The following is a 22500-nucleotide window of genomic DNA, read 5'->3' on the forward strand; positions in this document are numbered from 1 at the left end:
TGTCCACTAGTGAGACAGAAAGAGAGAGGACAGAGGAGAAGAAGACAATCTGTCATAAGGTTTGATGTAACCCCCTATACAGACTCTCTTTCCCTCAGTTCTCTCTCTCTCTTCCTCTCTTCCTCCCCCCTCTCTCCTTCCCCTACATTAACATCCTGCTCTATAGCTAGAGTTTTGTCAGCCTCTCCTCCTCTCATGTTGGTGTGAGGCTGGGCAGCGTATTACAATACATGGTCATATATACTGAGTCAAGACAAAAAAAAGAGATAAGATTGGTCACTCACACACACTCACACTCTTTCATACTATCTCACGCTCTCTGTCTCTCTCACACACACACACACACACACACACACACACACACACACACACACACACACACACACACACACACACACACACACACACACACACACACACACACACACACACACACACACACACACACACACACACAGAGACAGAAAGGAGATAGGCTTGGTAAAGGTGCACAACACAGGCACGCACAAGTAGGTACACGCGCGGCTCATGCGCACACACACACACACACATACACCCTCTCCTAGTTCCCCACAACACCCCAACCCTGCCCACCGTGGCGAGGAGCTCTCCTTGCGTCTCAGCGTGTTAAGGTGGAAGAGCGAAGGCGCCAGGCAGACGGCCAGGTTGGCGCAGGTCATCTGGTTCTCTGCCACGGCGGCGGTGACGTCACTCAGCAGGCACAGGAGGGTCTGCAGCGCCTCGCGGCTCTCGTCTGGCAGCAGCAGCACGGCCGCTCGCGTAGCCTGAAGACGCAGCTCCTTGGGCATGTCTGAGGGAATCACATTCAGTTCAACTCACTTCTGTTCAGTTCAATTCAGTTTGGTTCAGTTCAATTAAGTTCAATTCAGCTTAATTTAAAAACATTATTTGTTGAATTTTGACAAGATGGAAAATGGTCTCACACAGGTTTATCATGAATTCCAGACAGCTGGTTGCCAGCTACTTACTGTATTTCTGCATTTCTTATTACAGTGCTGTATGATGACAATATTGTACCAGTAAATGCTATTTTGTCTTAATGAACTAATAAACTTGATTGATGGATTCCAAGAGGGCATTTGACATTGTTTAACTGTAATTACATTGTACAGTTTTCATGCCAGCAGACTGTCAATGATATTGATTTATATTCAGTAATTAACTGGCTGTCTGTATTTCAAACACAAATGTTCTAGTGAGTCATGGAGCGCATGGCAGAGGAGAGAGAGAGTGTGTACCACCACATCATCTGATATCGCCTGTTTGTTTTCCGTCTACAATCTCTCTCTCTCTCTCTCTCTCTCTCTCTCTCTCTCTCTCTCTCTCTCTCTCTCTCTCTCTCTCTCTCTCTCTCTCTCTCTCTCTCTCCCTCTCTCCCTCCCCCCTCCGCCCCTCCCTTCCGGGCTGACAGACATGCACCTACAGCTTTTTGTGAGGCTATGTGTGTGTTCCCCTTCAATCTCCACATTATTTTAGATGAATGTGAATATTATGGGTGTTAATACCTGTCAATGTTAAGTTTGTGTTTCTGTGTGTGTGTGTGTGTGTGTCCCTCTCTCTGTTCTTACATTGATAGATCTGCAGGAAGGTCTCAGACAGTTTGCTGGTGAGTAGCGGCTCTGGAAGGTCCCGGAAATACTGCTTCAGCATGTCGGCCACGTCGTAAGCTGATTGGCCCTCGTAACTGACTCCGCCTCCGTCGGCACCGCACGTTTCGTTCATCTGACGGAGCGCCTGAATACGTGATTTAACCCCCGACTTCCTGAAGAGACCCACCTGGAAGGGTAAAGAGAGAGAGAGAGATAGAGACAGAGAGGGGGAGGGGAGAGAGAGACAGAGACAGAGAGACAGACAGAGAGAGATAGAGAGATAGAGGGGGAGGGGGAGGGAGAGAGAGAGACAGAGAGGGGGAGAGAGAGAGAGACAGACAGAGAGAGATAGAGAGAGGGAGAGGGGGAGAGGGGGAGAGAGAGAGAGACAGAGACAGACAGAGAGAGAGAGAGAGAGAGAGAGAGAGAGGGGAGGGGGAGGAGAGAGAGAGACAGAGAGAGAGAGAGAGAGACAGAGAGAGATAGAGAGACAGAGACAGAGAGACAGACAGAGAGAGATAGAGAGAGGGGGAGGGGGGAGAGAGAGAGACAGACAGACAGAGAGAGAGACAGAGAGAGAGACAGAGAGAGAGAGATAGAGAGAGAGATAGAGATAGAGGGGGAGGGGGGAGGGAAAGAGAGAGACAGAGAGGGGGAGAGAGAGAGAGACAGAGAGACAGACAGAGAGAGAGAGAGGGGAGGGGGGAGAGAGAGAGACAGAGGGAGATAGAGAGAGAGACAGAGAGTGGGGGAGGGGAGAGACAGAGAGGGGGAGGGGAGAGAAAAGCGGGAAAGAGAGATTGTTGATGTCATTTTTTTATTACCTGGAACAAGATCTAATGAGTTATCAATTCAAACCCACATTCTCATCGTTTGCAATTTTGATTGAATAAGGGGCCCATTGTTAGTGTGTAGCTCGGTGGTTACATCACAACGGTATTCAGTGTATTTTTAAGACGATGCACGTCCCAAATGGCACCTGATTCCCTATAGGCCCTGGTCAGAAGTAGTGGACTAGAAAGGGAATAGGGTGCCATTCGGTTTGGGACACAGCCCATGAAATCCATTAGGATTCTTGAGGAGAGGGTTCTTTCTGTTGGACTTAATCAATGTTCTTTTTAAGTTAATGGTTTTACAAAATGGCTGCCATCTGGGAGGAAAAAAAGCTCTGGCTTGAAGAGAAGAAATACTTTCCGTGAGCTTTCACCATTTCAAACAGAGGCCTGTTGTCCAGTTTAGGAGAGCATGCTATTCCTCATTCTCTCTTCCATCCCTCCCTCTCTCTCTCGCGCTCTCTGTCACCATAGCAATCCCTTGGCTCTGTCTCCCTCTCTCTTAAACAGACTGACAAAGGTGACTAAACAGCTGGAAACGTTTGACTCTCCCCAGGCCTCCCTGTGTGTGTGTTTCAGGGCCTCCCTGTGTGTGTGTGTGTTTCAGGGCCTCCCTGTGTGTGTGTGTGTGTGTTTCAGGGCCTCCCTGTGTGTGTGTGTGTGTGTGTGTGTGTGTGTGTGTGTGTGTGTGTGTGTGTGTGTGTGTGTGTGTGTGTGTGTGTGTGTGTGTGTGTGTGTGTGTTTCAGGGCCTCCCTGTGTGTGTGTGTGTGTGTGTGTTTCAGGGCCTCCCTGTGTGTGTGTGTTTCAGGACCTTCTTGTCTCCCAAACACAGTATGTGAGGCCTCAAAACTGACACAGAGAGAGAGTGTGTGTGTAACACACTGTGAATATTTAACTGGCCATTTTTCCCAAATTCCAACTCTGACAAAAAGACTGATTCTTCCAGGGAAATATACAACTATGCAACCAGGAGACTAAATTATGAGAGGCAGACAGACAGACAGACAGACAGACAGACAGACAGACAGACAGACAGACAGACAGACAGACAGACAGACAGACAGACAGACAGACAGACAGACAGACAGACAGACAGACAGACAGACAGACAGACAGACAGACAGACAGACAGACAGACAGAGAGGTAGACAGACCGTACCTGGTCTAGACATTGGCTGCGTAGATAGCGCATGGCCTGCTGAATGCTCTGAGGCAGGGGCTGACCCGTACGCTGGACGTTCAGCAGCAGAGGTACTCCAAACACATTCCGGTCTTTGTAGTCCCGCACCTTGATCCGCTTCATAAACTTCGGCACAGCCCTGCAACCCACACACAACACACACACATAGAGGGACAGGTTAAAATAGCCAATAACAACACACACACACACATGGTTTTGCAACAGGAGTAAAGTAGGTGTTGGACTTTGACCTCTGACCTCTGTCCTCTGTCACTGTACTAACAGAGCAGCGGTGACATTGTAAATGTCCACTACAGAAAGCAGCCAACATGATGACTACCACACACAGCAAACTACAACACTCAATCCAACCGCTTCTGCTACTCTGGTCCTGGACGGACGGCTACTCGGTGTATGTGTGCGTGTGCAGGGTTTCATTCCAACCCAACAATAATACACCTGCCGTGTGTGTGCAGGGTTTCATTCCAACCCAACAATAATACACCTGCCGTGTGTGTGCAGGGTTTCATTCCAACCCAACAATAATACACCTGCCGTGTGTGTGCAGGGTTTCATTCCAACCCAACAATAATACACCTGCCGTGTGTGTGCAGGGTTTCATTCCAACCCAACAGTAAGACACCTGCAGCGTTGTGGAGGCAATAGCAACAGCTCTCCAGGACTGGAGCTAGAGAAGCCTGTACTGTTTAATCAAACAGGATTTGACAGGATAGGGTCCTTCAGACCTGCACCTACAAGGCCACAGGATATTGTTAATGAGAATTGGTTCCCAACTGACAAACCTAATAAATAAAGGTTGTACACTAAACAAATGGAAAGAGCAGTAGTTTACTGCTACGCTGAATCACCAACGCTAACATTAGCATTAGCACATGTCACGCTACCACCTAGATAAGGTGGGGTTTTTGTGTGGGTTTTGCAGAAGCCTAGCTTTCTCCCAGTTTATGATAGGGAGGATAAACACAAAGACAATAGAAACCGGGAGGGAGGAGGAGAAGGGAGGAGAGGGTAAGGGGGGTGGGTTCGTAATGGTGTAAACATCCACATCCGCACTTTGTGCTTGTGCCTCAGGCCCCTAACACTGACCATGTCACTGTGTGTGTGTGTGTGTGTGTGTGTGTGTGTGTGTGTGTGTGTGTGTGTGTGTGTGTGTGTGTGTGTGTGTGTGTGTGTGTGTGTGTGTGTGTGTGCCTCAGGCCCCTAACACTGACCATGTCACTGTGTGTGTGTGTGTGTGTGTGTGTGTGTGTGTGTGTGTGTGTGTGTGTGTGTGTGTGTGTGTGTGTGTGTGTGTGTGTGTGTGTGTGTGTGTGTTTGTGCCTCAGGCCCCTAACACTGACCATGTCACTGTGTGTGTGTGTGTGTGTGTGTGTGTGTGTGTGTGTGTGTGTGTGTGTGTGTGTGTGTGTGTGTGTGTGTGTGTGTGTGTGTGTGTGTGTGATGTGTGTGTGTGTGTGTGTGTGTGTGTGTGTGTGTGTGTGTGTGTGTGTGTGTGTGTGTGTGTGTGTGTTGTGCCTCAGGCCCCTAACACTGACCATGTCACTGTGTGTGTGTGTGTGTGTGTGTGTGTGTGTGTGTGTGTGTGTGTGTGTGTGTGTGTGTGTGTGTGTGTGTGTGTGTGTGTGTGTGTGTGTGCCTCAAGCCCCTAACACTGACCATGTCACTGTGTGTGTGTGTGTGTGTGTGTGTGTGTGTGTGTGTGTGTGTGTGTGTGTGTGTGTGTGTGTGTGTGTGTGTGTGTGTGTGTGTGTGTGTGTGTCTCAAGCCCCTAACACTGACCATGTCACTGTGTGTGTGTGTGTTTGTGCCTCAAGCCCCTAACACTGACCATGTCACTGTGCGTGTGTGTGTGTTTGTGTGTGTGTTTGTGCCTCAAGCCCCTAACACTGACCGTGTCACTGTGTGTGTGTGTGTGTGTGTGTGTGTGTGTGTGTGTGTGTGTGTGTGTGTGTGTGTGTGTGTGTGTGTGTGTGTGTGTGTGTGTGTGTGTGTGTGTGTGTGTGTGTGTGAATGTCAGGTGTTCTACTGCTCTCCGGTATGGTATAATGGTTTTTACAAGAGCACACATGTTTATGGGTGTGTATGTATCATGTGCTTTTAAGTGTGTGTGTGCTACTCACTTCTCAGAAGAATGACCACAGCTTGGTAAATGAGAAGGGAACATGCTACGATCCCAGAAGGGAATTCTGGGTATGCGCAGCCAAGCCTCCAACTCGAAAAATCAAATGGTCTCAGTGATTAAAAGACCTGACATAAGCCTGCCATAACCCTGTCATAACCCTGTCGTAAGCCTGCCATAACCCTGTCGTAAGCCTGCCATAACCCTGTCGTAAGCCTGTCATAACCCTGTCGTAAGCCTGTCATAACCCTGTCGTAAGCCTGTCATAACCCTGTCGTAAGCCTGTCATAACCCTGTCGTAAGCCTGTCATAACCCTGTCGTAAGCCTGTCATAACCCTGTCGTAAGCCTGTCATAACCCTGTCGTAAGTCTGTCATAACCCTGTCGTAAGCCTGTCATAACCCTGTCGTAAGCCTGTCATAAGCCTGTCATAACCCTGTCGTAAAGCCTGCCATAACCCTGTCGTAAGCCTGTCATAACCCTGTCGTAAGCCTAAACCCTGTCGTAAGCCTGTCATAACCCTGTCGTAAGCCTGTCATAACCCTGTCGTAAGCCTGTCATAACCCTGTCGTAAGCCTGTCATAACCCTGTCGTAAGCCTGTCATAACCCTGTCGTAAGCCTGTCATAACCCTGTCGTAAGCCTGTCATAACCCTGTCGTAACCCTGCCGTAAATCTGTCAGCCTGTCATAACCCTGTCATAAGCCTGTCATAACCCTGTCGTAAGCCTGTCATAGCCCTGTCGTAAGCCTGTCATAACCCTGTCGTAAGTCTGTCATAACCCTGTCGTAAATCTGTCATAACCCTGTCGTAAGCCTGTCATAACCCTGTCGTAAGCCTGTCATAACCCTGTCGTAAGTCTGTCATAACCCTGTCGTAAGCCTGTCATAACCCTGTCGTAAGCCTGTCATAACCCTTTCTCTGCCCTTGCCACCCTGGAGAAGGCGTGGAACTTCTCTGACTCATTGAAGCTGGGTGGGGTGAAGACAAGCACAGCACTATACAGAGATTTGAGGTGAGGCTCAAGCTATTTGCTTTGTCCAGATCATGAAGCTAGGTTAGATAAGAAGATGGAGGGAGGGAGAGGTGGAGAGAGAGAGAGTAAATGAGAGAGAGAGAGAGAGAGAGAGAGACACAGACAGACAGACAGACAGACAGACAGACAGACAGACAGACAGACAGACAGACAGACAGACAGACAGACAGACAGAGAAAGAGAGAGTTGTGCTGAGGGAAGGAAGGGAGGGAAAGAGAAATAGAAAAGGGAGATTGACAGAGAGAAAAGAGATACAATTCCATGTAAGAGAATGATAGAAGAATACATCCCCTGGTCTGCAGTCTCAACAGTCCTCACAGACTTCCCCAGAAGGAGGAGACACCAAAGGGGATACTGAGTGACATTGGACAATCTCGAACCAGTGGCCATAATCTATAACTGCATGATGGAGAGGGGGGGTGTTCGGTCATTTCGGTAATTGTCGAGGACTGGGCCTATAGACTCGGCCTCCAGGTCTTCATTTTAACAGCCTGTGCGTGTGAACTCTGTGATTGCCCCCGTCAAAAGATGACAACGTATACCAGTGCACCAGCAATTAGCTAGCCTGGGAAAAGAATGTTGAAACCCCCCTTACGTTCAGACCCAACAGGCTGCTTGCTATCTGTGGGAGAAGAGTGGGAGGAATTCCAACTAGAGGAAAAATAGAGCCTATGATTGTTGTGGTTGTCTATTTGTTTGTAGGCCTAGGCTTCAACTAGCGCTATCGGAGCAGCATGCTAGGCTATAGGCTAAGGGTTTTTATACCTACACTCAATATCATTTTTGGGGGCCTGCATTTTCAGCTGTTTTTGTGTGAGACCTCGTGTGAGAATAATTCCAATGTGTTTGTCACAAACTCCAAGTTTTATGAACCGTAACTAATCAAAATGGCCGCCGCCGACTCACCAGCTGAAGCCGTGTTTGTTGGTGGGGGTGTGTTTCTCCAGGAGGGCTGTAAGCTGGAGCAGGCAGAGCTTCTGGAGCAGGTTCATCTGCAGTACTGACTGGCAGCCCATCTGCCGCTGAGCCCAGGAGTGACTGGGCCGGTGGGAGGCCTGGAAACTGGGCCAGCGCAGTTTCTGAGGCCTTGGGTAGAGAGAAATATATGTGTTAACCTAATATATTGCACAGCTAACAGAAAAATATGGAGGGATATTAGAAGCACAATCTATCTTCAAAATACAAAAGCACTAATGTTTGCAAAGAATTTCATATAAATATATATCAAATATGTGTGTAAAATATATGTCAAAATATATAGGTTAACGTATATTAGGGAAAAATAAACAAAACACACAAGTGTTCACACACAGAGACATATAGGAGAAGATACGTCTTCATCATTTTCAGAACTTGACCAGAGGTCATAAAGCCCTCTCCTCTGACCAGGTAACTATAGCAGGACATCCATCCAGACGAGTCCTATGACCCCTGTGTTAAGAGATGCTCACTGGGATAACAGGGATTGATCGAGCCCAGAGGATCCCAACTCCGTTCCTCCAGTAGAAGTACACATTTTTATTGTGGCCCTGGACAAACACACCTGATTCAACTCGTCAACTAATCATCAGGCCCTCGATGAGGTTTGTCCGATGCTACAACAAAACCAGGTGCTTATGGGGGAACTCAGGGACTGGAGTTGGGAAGCACTGGTCTCGCCTGGCTGTCAGCGGCTATGGGAGCGCCGGAAACCTTCTGGAATTCTGCCTGTGGATTCCTGAGGGAATGGCTGCATCGCCGCGGAGACGGATCGGCATTCCCGAGATCCGAGGTATTCACTGCACCTCATCACCGTGACAGCCGGTTACGTAAGGGTCAGGGCTGGGAGAGTCGTCTCAACATGTCCACTCTGTCTGTGTGTTTCTCCCTCCATCTGACTTTATTTCTGTCTCTTTCTGTACCTCTACCCATCTCTCTCTTTCTGTACCTCTACCCACGTTTCTTTCTCTTTCTGTACCACTACCCATATCATGGTCCTTCTGTAGCTCAGTTGGTAGAGCATGGCGCTTGTAACGCCAGGGTAGTGGGTTCGATTCCCGGGACCACCCATACGTAGAATGTATGCACACATGACTGTAAGTCGCTTTGGATAAAAGCGTCTGCTAAATATTATATTATTATATTATATCTCTTTCTATACCTCCACCCATCTCTCTCTTCCTCTTTCTGTACCTCTACCCATATCTCTCTTCCTCTTTCTGTACCTCTACCCATCTCTCTCTTTCTCTTTCTGTACCTCTACCCATATCTCTCTATTTCTCTTTCTGTACCTCTACCCATCTCTCTCTTTCTCTTTCTGTACCTCTACCCATATCTTTCTTTCTCTTTCTGTGCCTCAACCCATATCTCTCTTTCTCTTTCTGTACCTCTACCAATCGCTCTCTTTCTCTTTCTGTACCTCTACCTATATCTCTCTTTCTCTTTCTGTACCTCTACCAATCTCTCTCTTTCTCTTTCTGTACCTCTACCCATATCTCTCTTTCTCTTTCTGTACCTCTACCCATCTCTCTCTTTCTCTTTCTGTACCTCTACCCATCTCTCTCTTTCTCTTTCTGTACCTCTACCCATATCTCTCTTTCTCTTTCTGTACCTCTACCCATCTCTCTCTTTCTCTTTCTGTACCTCTACCCATATCTCTCTTTCTCTTTCTGTACCTCTACCCATCTCTCTCTTTCTCTTTCTGTACCTCTACCCATCTCTCTCTTTCTCTTTCTGTACCTCTACCCATATCTCTCTTTCTCTTTCTGTACCTCTACCCATATCTCTCTTCCTCTTTCTGTACCTCTACCCATCTCTCTCTTTCTCTTTCTGTACCTCTACCCATCTCTCTCTTTGTCTTTCTGTACCTCTACCCATCTCTCTCTTTCTCTTTCTGTACCTCTACCCATATCTCTCTATTTCTCTTTCTGTACCTCTACCCATATCTCTCTATTTCTCTTTCTGTACCTCTACCCATCTCTCTCTTTGTCTTTCTGTACCTCTACCCATATCTCTCTATTTCTCTTTCTGTACCTCTACCCATATCTTTCTTTCTCTTTCTGTGCCTCAACCCATATCTCTCTTTCTCTTTCTGTACCTCTACCAATCGCTCTCTTTCTCTTTCTGTACCTCTACCTATATCTCTCTTTCTCTTTCTGTGCCTCAACCCATATCTCTCTTTCTGTACCTCTACCAATCTCTCTTTCTCTTTCTGTACCTCTACCCATATCTCTCTTTCTCTTTCTGTACCTCTACCCATATCTCTCTTTCTCTTTCTGTACCTCTACCCATCTCTCTCTTTCTCTTTCTGTACCTCTACCCATCTCTCTCTTTCTCTTTCTGTACCTCTACCCATCTCTCTCTTTCTCTTTCTGTACCTCTACCCATATCTCTCTTTCTCTTTCTGTACCTCTACCCATCTCTCTCTTTCTCTTTCTGTACCTCTACCCATATCTCTCTTTCTCTTTCTGTACCTCCTTCTTTCTCCCTCTTTCTGTCTGTTTGTGCACCTCCATTCCACCACCCTCTCTCTCACACTCCTTCTCATCCTCTCTCTCACCCTCTCTCTCACCCTCCTTCTCACCCTCTCTCTCACCCTCCTTCTCATCCTCTCTCTCACCCTCTCTCTCAACCCTTCATCCAAAACACTGAATTGAGCTCGCCAGTCCTTCATCTTAACACACAGGACATTTTCTCAAATGGGGACAATAACAATATTGGTGATATCTATAGATTGATTAACAGAGAGGTGATTAATTAATGAATTACTAACCTGTTAGATCTGGTGAGAGAGGCTCCCACTCCGGAGTCCCTCCTCTCCCTCATGGCTTCTTCCCCCTCCCCTTCTTCCCTCTCTCCTTCTCCCAAAGGGTTACCCGTGCTGTCCTGGTCGCTCCCGTTGTCCGTCTCCTCCAGCCGGTTCTGCAAAGGTGAGGACGGACAAGGAGACGCTGAATCCAATGCCGAATCCGAATCCCCCTCATCTTCTTCCTCTTCGTCATCCTCTTCTCCGGCTGCCACCCTGTCCGTCCAGGCGTTGACGAATCGCTGCAGGCCGTTGACACATTCAAGCACATCCTCCAACTTTGGCCCCTCCCCTTCTTCATTGTCTTCATCGTCTTCCTCGCCTTGATAGGCCACGTTGGGCACGTTGTCGTAGAAACTCAGGCGGCTGTCCGCTGAGCCGGTGGAGCCGCAACGCGTTTGGCATCGACTACCAAGATAGCGCGGATCGGCATTTCCACTTTGCGGTGGTTGTTTGCCGTCGCCGAGCGCTTTGGGGAATGTGCCCGGTTTGTGGCCTTCGGGAAGGTAGAAGAAAATCACGCCGTCTTCCTCCTCTTCCTCCTCCCTCTCTCCGTTGAGGCGACCACGCTTGCTTTGGTTTTGCTCAGCCACTATCCGGTTACTAGGCTGTTGCTGAGGTGGTTTCTGTCTGGTTTTGGGTTGGGTTGAACCTGGGGGTTGTTGTTCTCCAGGCGGCTGTAGGAACACGCTTAACGGGTCAAAACCTTCCAGGTACATCCCACCTCTCTTACTGGCTCCCACCGCGGTGCTGTGGCTTCGGGTTCGTGTCACCGGGCTCGGGGTGCTAACGGTGCTTCCGCTGCTTGCTTCTGATTGGCTACTGCCCGTGCTTCCGGAGCTCCCCATGCTGCCACTGCTGGTCTGCGTGGAGTAGGATACGTTCCTGTTACGGTTCAGGGTCATGGTTTGGGTCGGGTTGAGGGTGGAGATGTCAACGCAGTTGAGGCGCCGTAGCTTGTCGTCGTCTAGTCCTTCTTTGATGACCGGCCCGCTGATCTCCAGTTTGGAAGGTCTTCCCCCGCCTCCGTTCTTCTTCTTGTTATTGGAAGTGGCGCTCCTCAGTCTGATGCTCTCCATGCGCTTGAGGAAACTCTTGGCCCGTGAGCGCGTGCTCTTCCCTCCTCTAGTCTCACTCCCTCCTCCTTCTATCCCTCCTGTTCCCACAATTCCACTGGGCTTGCCGTCGAAGGAGAAGTGACCTTGGGTCGTCTCCAATGGTGAGTGCGGATGCCCGTCAGACAGCGAGTCCTCGGTGGCGCCGCACGACCCGCCCGTGCCCGAGGAGGAGCACATGCTGGCCATCGAGTTGGCGCGGGTGGCGCCCGCCGCTGGGGTGGCATCGCTAGATGTGGCACCATCGACTATCCCTCCCTCTCCCACACTCCCGCTGCTGTGAAGCGAGGCCACCTCGGGCTGCTCGCTGAGATCCGTCAGCACACTCTCGGAGCTCAGGCCCTCGCGGAGCTGCCCCTGACCGGCCGAGGGTCTCTGGACCTGGGGGAAGGGCGGCTGGTTTCCACCCGGGAGGAAGAAGACATCCAGCTCCTCCAGGCGAGACCAGCGCTTGCTGTCCCGCTGAAAGGTCCAAAGGCCACTGATGGCGCATGGCTCTTCCTCGTCTGAATCCTCACTCTGGAGTAGAGAGAGAGAAGACAGAGGAGGCAGGTTAGCGTCATGAATCTTGTTCTGGAGGCAGCTCTGCAGAGTGGTCAATAGCTGGCACGGCCATAATGTAATAAAATCTCAAACCTAAACTTAACCCTAACCTTAACCTTAACCACACTGATAACCCTAATGCCTAACCCTAACCTTAACCACACTGATAACCCTAATGCCTAACCCTAACCTTAACCTTAACCACACTGATAACCCTAATCTTAAATTAAGCCGAAAATCAAAAAAAGAAAACATGAATTTTTGCAATATATCCCATCTAGTGAAAATCTCTCAGTTCTGCCTCTAAGATTCCTGACAATAAACGTCAACCCGCTAGTGACACATTATCACTATAAGAAGAGAAGAAAAATGCACAAAGAAATGACAGTTTCGTCAAAAAGACGTCATATTTTCAAGATTTTCTTTCTCTGTTTCATGAACAAGGTTTTAACATGAAATCTGTTTCTAAAAGGTGAATGGCCATGAAGTCAAACGAGCCGCCCTGCATTCTGTCCAGATGACCTTCCATTCCCTCAGAGTGCACTACTTGAGACCAGGGCCCATAAGAACTCTGGTCAAAAGTAGTGCACTATATATGGAAAGGGGTGCCGTTTGGGACACGGCCTTTGTGTGAGAGCAGCAGGGATATTAACAGACAACAGATCTGTGAACATTCCTCAACTCCCTCCAGACCGCTGGAACATTTCACAGAGATAAGATTCACACACAGCTGGTTAATGGTTGTTATTGTGTTGGAACTTATCCCTGACCGTGAAAACGACAACAGAGTCTCACTATCTTTCTCTCTCTTACACACACACACACACACACGCACACACACACACACACACACACACACACACACACACACACACACACACACACACACACACACACACACACACACACACACACACACACACACACACGTCCCGAGGGGAGTCCAGGAAATTCCACCCCGATCCGAGAAGTTCACACGCCAGCCGACCAGGCTAGGGCAACCCCCCCACGCTCACCCCCACAGAGGTGTAACTACCCTATCGTCCCCACAGGGCCAGTCTGTCCCCCTAATTCAGGAAAGTGAAACTGCCTGCCGAGGGGACCAGGGAGCCAGGGGGCAGAGGAGGGGCGCGGGAGTCTCCAGAATTCACAGGCGCCTCCTTCACGGTGGCTGAGAGCGATGGGGACAAAAGTCCATCAAATAAAACCCCGGGTCCTCATTTTATGACCCCACTCTCCACTCACCACGACACACACTGGCCTTTCTTACTTCAGCTTTGATCGCGGCGGCCAGAAACTCCTTCTGTCTGATATACTGACTGGCGTCGTGACGACCATCGTGGGGGAGTTTGACTTTGGAGCTCAATAGCAACCATGTCAATACCTAGAACTACCTAGATGGCCAGTCTTATCTTCACCTGCATTCAGTCACTCCTGTGGGTGTTTTGATACGTCCTAAACGACTTGATACGACTTTGATGCGTCCTAAACCGAATTTGGTTTTAGTTTGGGATAGTTTGGATTAGTTTGCGGTAGGTTATGGGGATCATGGCCAATAGCTGGCTTGTTTTTAATTTAACCAATGAGAGAAATGAGAAAGCATCGACATACTATTATTCCCTTTTATTTACAATGATATGAGGAAGTGATGTTGTGTGTGTTTATGTCTGTATGTGTGTGTGTGTCTGTATGTGTGTGTATGTCTGTATGTGTGTGTATGTCTGTATGTGTGTGTGTGTCTGTATGTGTGTGTGTGCGTGTGTGTGCGTGTGTTCAGGATCAGGCCTGAGGAAGAAGGGCCAGCCGCGTGAACAGCAAGCCCTTCATTTGGACATAAAAGCTATCTTTCCTTGCCTTGGGCTCTTCATAAAGGGCTTGATAAAAAGACAGGTGCCTTTTCATTAGAAGAGAAGAGAGAGAGAGAGAGACTTTCACACCCAAGGCTATAAGGAGGTCGGAGTTGGAGGACAGGTAGGAAAAACTCAACTGGGGTTGGAAAAGTTCTGAAGAATTAGGGGATTTTTGGGTGTGAAAGAGTGTAAGAGGAAGAGGAGGGATGAACTTACTCTCTTTCTCTGTGGGGAGATCTCCAGTCTCATCAGGGCACACTTGTTGAGGGTGTTCAGTCTCCTGTAAATAGATACAGATAAACAATCAGATACATAAACACACACACTTCGAGGAGTCCTAGCAAAAGCCCCAACAACAAGCCTCTGATAGAGACAAACTCCTGAGAGAGAAAAGACAGGAAGAGAGAGAGCGAGAGAGAGAGAGAGAGAGAGAGAGAGAGAGAGAGAGAGAGAGAGAGAGAGAGAGAGAGGAAGAGAGAGAGAGAGAGAGAGAGAGAGAGAGAGAGAGAGAGGAAGAGAGAGAGAGAAGAGAGAGAGAGAGAGAGAGAGGGAGAGAGAGAGAGGGAGAGAGAGAGAGAGAGAGAGAGAGAGAGAGAGAGAGAGAGAGAGAGAGAGAGAGAGAGAGAGAGAGAGAGAGAGAGAGAGAGAGAGAGAGAGAGAGAGAGAGAGAGAGAGAGAGAGAGAGAGAGAGAGAGAGGGGGAGGGGGTGAGCAGCTAATGAGGTGCTGAAGGATAAGCCGGGATAAGAGGGGAAGAAGAGAAGGAATGAAAAGAGAGAGAAATCAGCTAGATTGGCGACAACAAGACGACAAAGGGGGGAGGGGGGGGCTTATCCCGCCTGGCGGGGGTGGGGTGTAGTAGCATTCGTAGTGTGTGTGTGTGTGTGTGCTCTCCTCTCTGAAGAGCTCTGAAAGCAGATCATGTGACAATGGAGGGAGGAAGGGGTTGAGAAAGGGAAGGATAGAGGGAGGGATGGAGTGAGAGGGATTGAGGAAGGGGTTGAGAGGCTCGAATGGAGAGATGACTTCTGAAGCCTTGCTTCAATACACTATTCCCTATTTAGTGCACTGCTTTTGACCAGGACCCAAATTCTGGTCAAATGTAATGCACTATACAGGGAATAGGGTGCCATTTGGGATGTAACCTAGATCAACTGGAAAAGTCCACTCACTCCTGATAAATCTGATCGATGCACTTTGAACAACTGTATTTAAATGCATGAAAGTTACTTCACCGGTCCCAGGAGTCAACTGTTCAGTAACAGAGGAGGCTGGTGAGGGGAGGCCTGCTCATAATAATGTCTGGAAGGGTCAATAGAACGGTATACTTTTAGCCCATCCTCCAATGGCGAACATAAAGATTCACAGGCCAAGTCATTGAGTGTCTAAAGTACGGCGCGCCACATGGTTCAATGGGCCGCCAAATCATCTCTTTCTGTTCATCCAAAGTGCAGGCGCCTTGAAGGTCAAATTGGGATAATGTATACTCTGACAGTGACCATAACAAATTAAAAGATATAATAAATAAATTATAATAAAGGAAACAACTAAATAAAAATGAACTAAAAAAGAACGGAGAGCTGTGTACGATGGGCAAAACTTAGGAAAAGGTTTCATTTGTGGTAAGTGCATGTGGGCCACCATCTTCATGTACCTCCACTATTGAAAGTGACACCACCACTGACATGACCTTTACCACTGACATGACATTACATAACATGATAGGTAGCCCTTTAAATGTTACCCACAACCCCTTGGGCCGAGAAGCCACCCAGGTGTGGCGAAAGGGGGGAATGATATAGATTTATTTTTTTTAAAAACAACAACAAGAACATAGCGTGACTGTGGAGACGGAGCGAGGGAGGGAATGTGGAGAGATAAGACAAGAGAGATGGAGAGAACAGGACAACGGTACAAAACGTCTCTAATTGGAGAGAAGTAAACAATTACAGCCCCCACGGTGCATGTATCATACCTCATCACTTAGAGACAGAGAGAGAGAGAGGGAGGGGAGAGAGAAAGGACAGAGGGAGGACAGTGAGGGAGGAGAAAGAGAGGGAGGAGAGAGAGGGAGGACAGAGAGAGAGGACAGAGAGAGGACAGAGGGAGGACAGAGAGAGGACAGAGAGGGAGGAGAGAGAGGGAGGACAGAGAGAGGACAGAGGGAGGACAGAGGGAGGACAGAGAGGGAGGAGAGAGAGGGAGGACAGAGAGAGAGGACAGAGGGAGGACAGAGAGGGAGGAGAGAGAGGGAGGACAGAGGGAGGACAGAGAGGGAGGAGAGAGAGGGAGGACAGAGAGAGAGGACAGAGAGAGGACAGAGGGAGGACAGAGAGAGGACAGAGAGGGAGGAGAGAGAGGGAGGACAGAGAGAGGACAGAGAGGGAGGAGAGAGAGAGAGGACAGAGGGAGGACAGAGAGGGAGGAGAGAGAGGGAGGACAGAGAGAGAGGACAGAGGGAGGACAGTGAGGGAGGAGAAAGAGAGAGAGAGGGAGGACAGAGAGGGGACAGAGAGAGGGACAGAGGGAGGACAGAGAGAGGACAGAGAGGGAGGAGAGAGAGGGAGGACAGAGAGAGGACAGAGGGAGGACAGAGAGGGAGGAGAGAGAGGGAGGACAGAGAGAGAGGACAGAGGGAGGACAGAGAGGGAGGACAGAGGGAGGACAGAGAGGGAGGAGAGAGAGGGAGGACAGAGAGAGAGGACAGAGAGAGGACAGAGGGAGGACAGAGAGAGGACAGAGAGGGAGGAGAGAGAGGGAGGACAGAGAGAGGACAGAGAGGGAGGAGAGAGAGAGAGGACAGAGGGAGGACAGAGAGGGAGGAGAGAGAGGGAGGACAGAGAGAGAGAGGACAGAGAAGGAGGACAGAGAGGGAGGAGAGAGAGGGAGGACAGAGAGAGAGGACAGAGAGAGGACAGAGGGAGGACAGAGAGAGGACAGAGAGGGAGGAGAGAGAGAGGACAGAGAGAGGACAGAGGGAGGACAGAGAGGGAGGACAGAGAGGGAGGAGAGAGAGGGAGGACAGAGAGAGAGGACAGAGGGAGGACAGAGAGGGAGGAGAGAGAGGGAGGACAGAGGGAGGACAGAGAGGGAGGACAGAGAGGGAGGACAGAGGGAGGACAGAGAGGGAGGACAGAGAGGGAGGACAGAGAGGGAGGATGTATGGAAAAGCTGAAGAGATAGAAGCATAATGAAAGAGAAAGAGGGAGAGAGGGAGGTACAGAGAGAGGCAGAGTTAAAGTTAGACAAAAGCGATGGATGCAGAGTGAAAGAGAAAGCAGGTGGGAGTCAGAAGAGAGATAGAGAGAAAGAGGCCGAGGGAGAAAAGAGAGGCTTATCGCGTTCCTCTTTCATCTCAAACCCAACCTGCAGAGCATGCCATCTTTGAAGATATACTTTCTTCGCTATCTTCACTATGCCTTCCCCTATTGCAGAGAAGATGACAGATAGAGAAGACAGATTTAGAGAAGAAGAAAAAATAAATAGACAAAGGAACATAAAAGTGGGTGAAGGTTGAGAAAGAGAGGAGGTGAGGAGGACATAGAGAGGTGAGGAGGACATAGAGAGGTGAGGAGGACATAGAGAGGTGAGGAGGACATAGAGAGGTGAGGAGGGGAGAGAGAGGTGAGGAGGACATAGAGAGGTGAGGAGGACATAGAGAGGTGAGGAGGACATAGAGAGGTGAGGAGGGGAGAGAGAGGTGAGGAGGACATAGAGAGGTGAGGAGGGGGAGAGAGAGTGAGGAGGACATAGAGAGGTGAGGAGGGGAGAGAGAGGTGAGGAAGACATAGAGAGGTGAGGAGGGGAGAGAGAGGTGAGGAGGACATAGAGAGGTGAGGAGGACATAGAGAGGTGAGGAGGACATAGAGAGGTGAGGAGGGGAGAGAGAGGTGAGGAGGACATAGAGAGGTGAGGAGGACATAGAGAGGTGAGGAGGGAGAGAGAGGTGAGGAGGACATAGAGAGGTGAGGAGGGGAGAGAGAGGTGAGGAGGACATAGAGAGGTGAGGAGGGGAGAGAGAGGTGAGGAGTGGAGAGAGAGGTGAGGGGGACATAGAGAGGTGAGGAGAACATAGAGAGGTGAGGAGGGGAGAGAGAGGTGAGGAAGACATAGAGAGGTGAGGAGGGGAGAGAGAGGTGAGGAGGACATAGAGAGGTGAGGAGGACATAGAGAGGTGAGGAGGACATAGAGAGGTGAGGAGGGGAGAGAGAGGTGAGGAGGACATAGAGAGGTGAGGAGGGGAGAGAGAGGTGAGGGGGACATAGAGAGGTGAGGAGAACATAGAGAGGTGAGGAGGGGAGAGAGAGGTGAGGAAGACATAGAGAGGTGAGGAGGGGAGAGAGAGGTGAGGAGGACATAGAGAGGTGAGGAGGACATAGAGAGGTGAGGAGGACATAGAGAGGTGAGGAGGACATAGAGAGGTGAGGAGGACATAGAGTGGTGAGGAGGGGAGAGAGAGGTGAGGAGGGGAGAGAGAGGTGAGGAGGACATAGAGAGGTGAGGAGGGGAGAGAGAGGTGAGGAGGACATAGAGAGGTGAGGAGGGGAGAGAGAGGTGAGGAGGACATAGAGAGGTGAGGAGGACATAGAGCGGTGAGCAGGACAAAGAGAGGTGAGGAGGACATAGAGAGGTGAGGAGGACATAGAGAGGTGAGGAGGGAGAGAGAGGTGAGGGGGACATAGAGAGGTGAGGAGAACATAGAGAGGTGAGGAGGGGAGAGAGAGGTGAGGAAGACATAGAGAGGTGAGGAGGGGAGAGAGAGGTGAGGAGGACATAGAGAGGTGAGGAGGACATAGAGAGGTGAGGAGGACATAGAGAGGTGAGGAGGACATAGAGAGGTGAGGAGGACATAGAGAGGTGAGGAGGGGAGAGAGTGGTGAGGAGGGGAGAGAGAGGTGAGGAGGGGAGAGAGAGGTGAGGAGGACATAGAGAGGTGAGGAGGGGAGAGAGAGGTGAGGAGGACATAGAGAGGTGAGGAGGGGAGAGAGAGGTGAGGAGGACATAGAGAGGTGAGGAGGACATAGAGCGGTGAGCAGGACAAAGAGAGGTGAGGAGGACATAGAGAGGTGAGGAGGACATAGAGAGGTGAGGAGGACATAGAGAGGTGAGGAGGAGAAGAGAGGTGAGGAGGACAGAGAGAGGTGAGGAGGGAAGAGAGGTGAGGAAGGAAGAGAGAGGAGAGGAGGACATAGAGAGGTGAGGAGGGAAGAGAGAGGTGAGGAGGACATAGAGAGGTGAGGAGGACATAGAGCGGTGAGCAGGACAAAGAGAGGTGAGGAGGACATAGAGAGGTGAGGAGGACATAGAGAGGTGAGGAGGACATAGAGAGGTGAGGAGGACATAGAGAGGTGAGGAGGGAAGAGAGAGGTGAGGAGGGAAGAGAGAGGAGAGGAGGACATAGAGAGGTGAGGAGGGAAGAGAGAGGTGAGGAGGACATAGAGAGGTGAGGAGGACATAGAGAGGTGAGGAGGGAAGAGAGAGGAGAGGAGGGAAGAGAGAGGAGGGAAGAGAGAGGAGAGGAGGGAAGAGAGAGGAGAGGAGGGAAGAGAGAGGAGACCTACAATAATGCTCTATAGGTTCAGTTGTTGACTTCTGGAGAAGTGAGAGATGAAGAAAAAGAGAAGTGGAGGAGAAGTCTCACCTGCACAGAGCCTCGATGGCATCTCGGTCCAGGAAATCATGGTCCCTGGTCACAGACACAATCTCAATGGGGAACAAGCCATCTGAAACCGAGAGAGAGAGATAAAGAGAGAGATAGAGAGAGAGAGAGAGAGAGAGAGAGAGAGAGAGAGAGAGAGAGAGAGAGAGAGAGAGAGAGAGCAGGAGAGAGAGTTAGCAAGAGAGCAAGAAGGAGGGAGGGATGAAGAGAGAAATACATTTTATTTGATGTATTTAACTGCACCAGTAAGCAGACACAATCCATTGCAAACTATGTAACTCTCTGTCAGACATTGGGTTACTGTCTTCACAAATGTCCACCTGTTCCTTTCCTCCCCCCACACACAACCCACACACATCCGACACACACCACAATGAAAGCTAAGAGGAAGTGGCGTCTTAGCCGGCCAAACAAACACAGCTGTACCATTCAGACCTGGGCAGCAGGGGGGTGAGTGTGGGCGGGGGACGACAGTAGAATGACAATAGGTACTCCTGCATTAAAGGAGTCCTCTGATTATCTCACTCTCTCTTCTCTATATCACTCTATTAAAGGGGCATGTTGGGAAACTCACTTTATTAAAGGGGAAATCTGGGATTCAAACTCACTCTAAAAAATGGCGCCCTACTTTTAACCAGGGCCCGTACATTTCTGGTTAGATGTAGTGCACTATAAATGGAATAGGGTGCCATTTGGGACGGAGTCTGATGTCTGCTGGTGAAGATGTGAGTAAAAACGTGTGAAAGATGAAGAGAGATCAATTATAAAGGAATGTATTGGACGGAGGAAAGAATGCAATGATGACCGTAGTCGGGGTATCCTACAGCTAGCTACCTAGTTCGCCTCCCAATTGGCAGCCTATTCCATTTATACTGCACTACTTCTAACCAGAAACGTACGGGCCCTGTTTAAAAGTAGGGCGCCATTTTTTTGGGACACAAGCCTAAGGGCCAACGGTGATAAGAAAACGGCGGCTTTTCTATTCACCTTCCACAAGCTGTACTGTGACAGTACTATCTGTCTGCCTTATCTGCTGTGGGGCAGGAGTCCTTTGCAGCCAGAGATAATAGAACAGAGGACGGAGGGAATGTGTCGTGTGTCAGCACGTATTCTGTCCTCATCAGTGACCTGGTATGAGTCAACATAGCTCATCACAAAGCTGTCGGATGGACGGTTTGGTGTGTGTGTGTACCTCTCTTTGTAATTGTGTGTGTGCGCGCCTCTCTGTGTGTGTGCTTCTCTCTTTCTCTGTGTGTGTGTGTGTGTGTGTGTGTGTGTGTGTGTGTGTGTGTGTGTGTGTGTGTGTGTGTGTGTGTGTGTGTGTGTGTGTGTGTGTGTGTGTGTGTGTGTGTGTGTGTGTGTGTGTGTGTGTGTGTGTGTGTCGGCTGTCACACTCAACCTTAATCACCTCTCCAAAAACATGGCGAACGTCCCAGTGTCTTGGTAGATAGAACACCCAGCACGGTTCAATGGCAACGACTAACGAACTGTTGACAAAGCTAGTTGTATCATGCTTTAAGGTCCCTCGGATTACATAAAAGGGTACTTACTGGCTGTGCGAGCACGTTTTTAGGTTACGTATGAGGACACCTTATGGCTTCAGGGTTTTGGTCATTGTTTTGTTTCACTTGTGTGTCTGCAACATCGAGGTTCACTGAGGCAAAACAAAAACACACCGCTGGCACCTCAGGAATGTGTGTGTGGTTGTGTGTGTGTGTGTGTGTGTGTGTGTGTGTGTGTGTGTGTGTGTGTGTGTGTGTGTGTGTGTGTGTGTGTGTGTGTGTGTGTGTGTGTGTGTGTGTGTGTGTGTGTGTGTGTGTGTGTGTGTGTGTGTGTGTGTGTGTGTGTGTGTGTGTGTGACGCGCGTGTTTCTGCATAAGCAAGGCAACTTGGCGGGGAGGGGTGAATTAGCACTTCAAATGATAAAAGGATTGGAGGACCAAGGAGATCGAAGGAAAGAGGACAGGAAGAGAGGAGTCTTGCGTGTCATTGGACTCTACAGTCTATAGAATGTTCTGGACTTCAGCTGTAGTTCAATAAAAATACCAACTTTGGAGAGGACGTCAACAGAACAGCGTGTCTTGTGTTTGTCCATTAAAATTAGCATAGCGAGTAAATTAGCTCAATTTAACATTAGAGGTTCAACATTTTAGGTCATGCCAGTCTGTCACATTGAGTTAGCCTGTAAATGGAAGAGTCGACAGACTGGAAGAAAATGAAGGGTGGGTTCTCTCTCTCTCTCCTTCTCTAAAATCAACCATGACTTCATCAGATGGCAAGATGGGAACTGTGTAACGTTAATTTGCCCTGATGTTTGGTGAGAAAACAGCTCTCCTAAAGTTCACGTGACCAAGAAAATCTACCACCACCAGGATTTCACTGTTACTGTGACATTTTCACACGGTCTGTGGGAAAGGGGACATTGGCAACACATCATAAAGCTCTGGCCAGCGATGATGTTAGCTTTTCCCATTCGCCTCGGTCATTCGCTTGTCACCCCCTTGTGCCAGGGACAGATCAGGCACAGCTGTGGACGGCTGTCGCAGGGGTTCTTAGGGGTCCTTACCTTCGTACAGCTGGGCGTACTGTGGGAAACCGGCAGCCCGGAGCCAGGTGCACGCCTCTTTGGCCTCCATCTCTGCAAGGGAGGGAACAGAAAGACGACCTTTGAGATTTAAAATCCCCTTTATTGGGTCAAAATCACTTACTACAGAAACACACTCAAAACCATCACATCAGTCCTATAAATCA

The 22500-nt window shown here is 49.4% G+C and overlaps 1 protein-coding gene across 1 annotated transcript in view; it reads right to left on the bottom strand.

Annotated features, from left to right (window-relative positions):
- Nucleotides 1-22500, bottom strand: part of dlc1 (DLC1 Rho GTPase activating protein) — a 52142-nt gene that overhangs the window by 8594 nt on the left and 21048 nt on the right. Inside the window, exons 2-10 of the mRNA XM_052464927.1 lie at nucleotides 22316-22387; nucleotides 19732-19813; nucleotides 14308-14371; nucleotides 10799-12217; nucleotides 10547-10768; nucleotides 7706-7878; nucleotides 3604-3763; nucleotides 1590-1797; nucleotides 595-811 (exon numbers count right to left, since the gene is read on the bottom strand). Of these exons, the coding sequence (XP_052320887.1) occupies nucleotides 595-811; nucleotides 1590-1797; nucleotides 3604-3763; nucleotides 7706-7878; nucleotides 10547-10768; nucleotides 10799-12217; nucleotides 14308-14371; nucleotides 19732-19813; nucleotides 22316-22385 (2615 nt within the window). The 5' untranslated portion in view covers nucleotides 22386-22387. The remainder of the gene's footprint in view (nucleotides 1-594; nucleotides 812-1589; nucleotides 1798-3603; nucleotides 3764-7705; nucleotides 7879-10546; nucleotides 10769-10798; nucleotides 12218-14307; nucleotides 14372-19731; nucleotides 19814-22315; nucleotides 22388-22500) is intronic.

This window comes from Oncorhynchus keta, chromosome 16 (assembly GCF_023373465.1).
Source record: "Oncorhynchus keta strain PuntledgeMale-10-30-2019 chromosome 16, Oket_V2, whole genome shotgun sequence".
NCBI lineage: Eukaryota > Metazoa > Chordata > Actinopteri > Salmoniformes > Salmonidae > Oncorhynchus > Oncorhynchus keta.